Raw genomic sequence first — 5,266 nt, forward strand, 5'->3', positions numbered from 1 at the left:
GGCCACTGTTCTCTGTTCTGGTGTTCAGCATCTCTGAAAGCCAAGCTCTGAGGTGGATTTAAAGCTTTTCACAAGTAGCCAGCTTTCACTAAAGATGCTTTTGGAACACCTTTTGAAGGACCCCATCCCTGCATTTTTCTACACTTTGCTTCACTCTCCTTCCCACCTTTTCCCCATAGGAAAATTGATTAATATGCAATATTACTCTGACTGGAAGCAGGTAATAAATACAGACATACTTTCCTTTTCCTCAGTTCCACTGGTATTGACATTAGATTCATTATGTTTTACATCATCCCCATGATCCATTTCTGTTGTTGTTTAAATGGAGGCAACCTGCACATGGCAGTTTGCTTTCAGGGATAATTTACAGTGATGGAAAGGTGGATAAAAAGCATCCATTTCATTCCTGAAGTATTTACACTGCTGGAAAGGCATTCTGTGCTCGTGAAATAACCACACTGAAACACTTCCAACTCTTTTACAGCTTCATAAAGATTCTGGCAAGGGCATCCATTAATGCAGTGAAAGTATATTTTCTTTATAAACTGTCTTAAGCCTTCCATCTGTCTTCTTGTTGCCTTAGCACATCTACCAATGTGTACAGGAGAAATTTGGAAAAGTAAAGGAAAAAAGCAGCTACCTGTTTGAACAGCTCCTTTTTGTCACTGTGTTCTTTCAGTTCTTGTTTCTCTCTGTATCAAAGATCTCTTTCATGCTATCAGATATGCACATGCTCTCTTGCTAGTGATGCTCCTTTTTCCCGATAGATGAGCTTTTTTTGAATTTTGGTGTAAAAAGAAATCCTGAAGTGAAGCTGAGAGGATTCCCAAGGGCATGTGGGATTGGCCTTAAGCTGAAGGAAGGCAGGTTGAGATGGGATATTGGGAAGGAATTGTTCCCTGTGAGGGTGGGGAGGCTCTGGCACAGGGTGCCCAGAGAAACTGTGGCTGCCCCTGGATCCCTGGAAATTTCCAAGGCCAGGCTGGAGCACCCTGGGACAGTGGGAGGTGTCCCTGCCCATGGCAGGGGGTGGAACTAAGGCAACCTTAAGGTGCCTTCCAACCCAAACCATTCTGTGACTTGCATTCACCATTTTTGCTTTTAACTGAATATCCTTCCTTAGTTTGTTTTTCTTTTAAAACACGAGGCCAAGTTGTAACATGCTTAATTGTTTATGGCAACCTACTAAATTCATGATATTGAATTGTTTGTTCAACAGAAGTTATTGCATAGATTTATTCTCATTCTGAGTCTCATAAATATTGTATGGCTGTATATACACACATCTGCCCACTGTTCTTGCCATGTTATTTTTAATATTTAGATTCTTTAAGTATTTAAATGCCTCTGGGTTTCCAGTATCCTATAAATGACTCAAATGCTGGTAATGACTACATCATTCCTGTAGAGCTGGGACTTGCAGTGCAAGTAGGACTAAAATAATTGCTTCAATAGTTTCAAATGTTAGGCTTCAAAATAAAATCAAAGGTTTAATTTTGAGTGTCCTAGGTTTCATATGTTCTTAACAGCAGTTAACATTAAAAGGGGGTTTGTTTGCTGTTTTTAACCCACAAGTAGCTGATGTTTCTGCTCAGACTTCTTTTCAGCTTTTGAATGCCTTTATTTTGCTTTCCCTGGGAGTGAATATCTCCTTCCCCATTGCTGTGATTTTCAATAGTGCCTTTCTTTCAGTCAGTGTTTCCTTTGAAACCTTCAAGGTATGCTTCCTTAGCACTCACTTTTTCAGCACAAAACAGAATGAAAACTCAAGTGTATTGGAATTGTGGGCCCTGATGCTCCACTTTCCTCTGGTTAGATGGACCTTTGCCTCTGTGGGGAGAGTAATTGATGTCAGCAGGGCTCTGCACAGAAGTAGCAGCCTCAATAGTGGGTCAAATTGTGGGATTGTGGCCCTATTACCACTGGCTCTACATTATCCCTTATTATGTAAGATAACCAATAGTTATATTCTAAAGCCTTTCAGTAGAACTGCAATAGCATAACTTTTCAAGTAGGATAAAGCTGGGTGATGGGCAATAAATTAAATTAGAATCAAGATGAGACCATCAAGCCTTGCCACTTCAACTTGGATTGCTTTGTTACAGTCTGAAAGGAGAAAGCCTTTTGAGTTCACATAGCTGCCTCAACTCTTTAACATATAGATAGTAAAATGCCATTAGTGCCAGGCTTCCAGAGCCTTTGAGTCTTTCAGCAGTGACAAGAGGTTCATATCATGGCACACTACATCCCAGTTAGGTAGTGGGTAAAAGCTTCAATTGGGATTACAATAAAATGAGATTACTCAGAGGAAGTGCAGCACATCAAATTGAATTGAACTGCCAGAGCTGAAAGGCATCCTCCTCATACATTCAGCTAATTTTTTCTGCCAGCTGGTTATTTCTCTATTAACCAAATAGTTGACACTCATGTACTTATCTCAGGCTTTAAAGTGTGGAGATACTGGGATAACCAATCAGCTGAAAAATGCTTTTAATTCTGGTGGGTCCTGAAGTGTTTTAGTGGCCATGAGAAGGTTACAAAGGGCAATAACAATGACTTAACTTGCATTTCAGAGGCAGCAGCCTGGGAATGGTATGTGGCACTTTGCAGGCTGTGCTGCACCAGTGCAGTGCACTGAGGATTGCCTGGGCTGGGGTTTAACTGCTGCATGCAGGGTTTAACACTTAGAGTCACCTGCCTAGTGCAGTAAGGTCCTCAGAACAGGATTCATCAGCCTTATGTTTGTCAAAGTCAGACATTTCATTCCTGGCAGTTACCCAGAGCTTCTTGAGGAGGATCTGGATGGAAATCCAGCCCTTGGAGGACAGGGGATCTCATCCTCAGAGATGTGAGGAGAGGAGACACAGGGTGAGTTGAGCTCTGGAGGGGCCTGTTCCTCCCATGGCTGCTGTGTGATCAGGACTGGCTTATTTATCTAAATGTTAGAAACACAGATTTAACAGGGATAAATCTTCATCCCTGTGATCATAAATGGGCTCCGAATTTGTAATCTGAGGCCAGGACAGTGACTCCAGCCTTGTGCTCTTGCCTGTGTGGTAAGAGATCTCTCACCAGACTGTTTACAAGCCTCCCTGCATTAACCCCTGTGGATTAGCTGGTAGAATCCCATTGTTCTCTCACTAAATACAATGGACTATGAGCAGAGCAAGACTAAAATACGTGGTAAACCCTCCTACAGTTTTCTTTTCAAATCATGGCAGTGTCACAAAATACTCCTGCATTTTGTCCTGTTGGGATTTTAGCTGATAGGTAAAGACTGCCAGGGATAATTCTGCAATTTTAGTGATGGTTGCCCAGCAATGAGAGGCACTTGTGCTGCACAGGGCTTTGGATTACTTGGCATTAACCTGAGCTGCCTTTTAGCCTGTAGTGATAACCTTCAAAATATATAGAGGAGAAATAGCTTTTATAGCATGTTTTTCTGCAATTTTTTAAATTGTTCTTGTCTGGAAAGTTTAATCTTTAATGACCCAGAGATGACTCATAAATCATCTTTTATGTATATATTTATAGGTTCTGCAAACATTTTTATCCATGGCTCAGAGCAGCATAATTCCCTGACTTCTGAAATACATTTCCTGAGGAAGCAAAATCAAGTTCTGAATGCAATGCTAGCAAAAGGATCTAGAGGTAAAAATGTAAACTGTTCTTTACAGGAGTGGCCTGCAACTCATCCCAGATCAGAAAACAATAAAATATTCACAGTCCACTCATTAAATTGACTTAACCATTCTTTGCACCCCTGAAATTCCATGCTCAAGTATAAACATTCAGGCTGGGATTAGCAATAATGGAATAGTCTCTGAAAAAGCTGATTTAGTTAAAAATCATGGCCTTAGTGCATTGTGGGCATTGCAGATACCTTGTGTTTCTTCTTGTTTCAGATAAACAAAAGGAAAATGAAAAGTTAAGAGAATCTCTTTCTAAGAAGAATGCAGTCATTGAGCATCTTCACGAGGACCATGAATGCATGAAGAAAGAAAATGAAAAGTTGCAAAAACAAATATGCCAAAAGGAAGATGAAATCAGATACCTGACATGTCAAATTTACAGCAGTCGCAATGAACTGAACAGGTATTGATTGTGTCCACACTTAAAAATTCATTTAGAGAAGAAGTTGTCAGTGTGACAGGCATCTGTTTAGCTGTAGCCATTAATATTAATGAGGGGCATGGATATGTTCAAAAGGCAAGGGAAGAATTATGGAGGGGAAGAGGAATGGATTTTAGATTCTGGACAAAAAAAAATCAGAATTTAACTGAGCTGTTTATTGGGACTTAACAGGTTGCAAACAGAAATTAATGTAAAGCAGCATCAGATCTCTGAGAATGAGAAGTTGCTGCAGTCGCTGCGGACTGAGATCAAGGTGTATGAGAAGCTGGAAGAAGCAAGAAGGAAGGGGACAGGTACAAATGCACAGTTGGCTCTGTGCCCTTTGCCCTTGCAGCTCTTCCCTCTGAACATGCTCTTGTCAAAGGCCAGGAGGGCTGGGTCACTGTTCCTTTGCTCCTGCTTGTGTCTGCTCTTCAAAGAGAGCTGACAATGTCCTGCTCAGATGCTTTCTCCTTGGGGTGGCTGCAAGCCTGAGGTGTGTCAGATGTTGACCAGACACCCCCAAGTTTCCTTTATCTTTTTAGCTAAGCTAAAAACCAGAATTGAAGACTTAGTGGCTCAGGCTGGATGAATTTCCTGGGGATCTTAGATATTTACTTGTCTTCTAAAATCCTGCTGCTGCATCCTTGCAGGTCCTGCTTACCCAGGTAACTTCTGCTGAAGGTGGAGGGGGAGGCTTCTCCCTGGGGCTGGCAGAAGTGCTGGCACTGCTTTCTGAATTAGATGTTTAATAATTTCATGTCCACTTTGCTGTCACTGAAAGTTAGAGGAGGACTGGAGCTCCCCTGAGTTCTCCCTCCCCCTTGGAAGCTGTGCCACCACGTAGCTGTTGGTGTGCTGAACTAAAGAGTGGGATGCTTTCATTGCTGAAAAGCCCTTACCACATTCAGCAAATTTCCCACTGGAAGTTCTTAAAAGTTGATTTTTTTCTCCCTGCTGCTCCGTGTTATGCCCTGCAGCCACTGGTTTTGCTGCCTGGCTGCAGCAGAAGAGCCCTGTAGGGACGAGGCTTTGAGGCAGAGCCCAGGGATGGAAGGAACTCTCCTTGCAGAGCTCCTGATGCCATTAGAGAGTGGCTGCACCCTCCTCGTGCAGCTGAGCCCCTTCCCTGTCTGGAGAGCACCCTGAA

General features: G+C 42.3%; 1 protein-coding gene across 1 annotated transcript in view; it reads left to right on the forward strand.

Moving 5' to 3' along the window:
* Positions 1-5,266, forward strand: part of CDK5RAP2 (CDK5 regulatory subunit associated protein 2) — a 70,404-nt gene that overhangs the window by 52,882 nt on the left and 12,256 nt on the right. Inside the window, exons 29-31 of the mRNA XM_031057259.1 lie at positions 3,538-3,654; positions 3,909-4,098; positions 4,309-4,430. Of these exons, the coding sequence (XP_030913119.1) occupies positions 3,538-3,654; positions 3,909-4,098; positions 4,309-4,430 (429 nt within the window). The remainder of the gene's footprint in view (positions 1-3,537; positions 3,655-3,908; positions 4,099-4,308; positions 4,431-5,266) is intronic.

The sequence above is a fragment of the Geospiza fortis genome, unplaced genomic scaffold (assembly GCF_000277835.1).
Source record: "Geospiza fortis unplaced genomic scaffold, GeoFor_1.0 scaffold27, whole genome shotgun sequence".
Classification (NCBI taxonomy): domain Eukaryota; kingdom Metazoa; phylum Chordata; class Aves; order Passeriformes; family Thraupidae; genus Geospiza; species Geospiza fortis.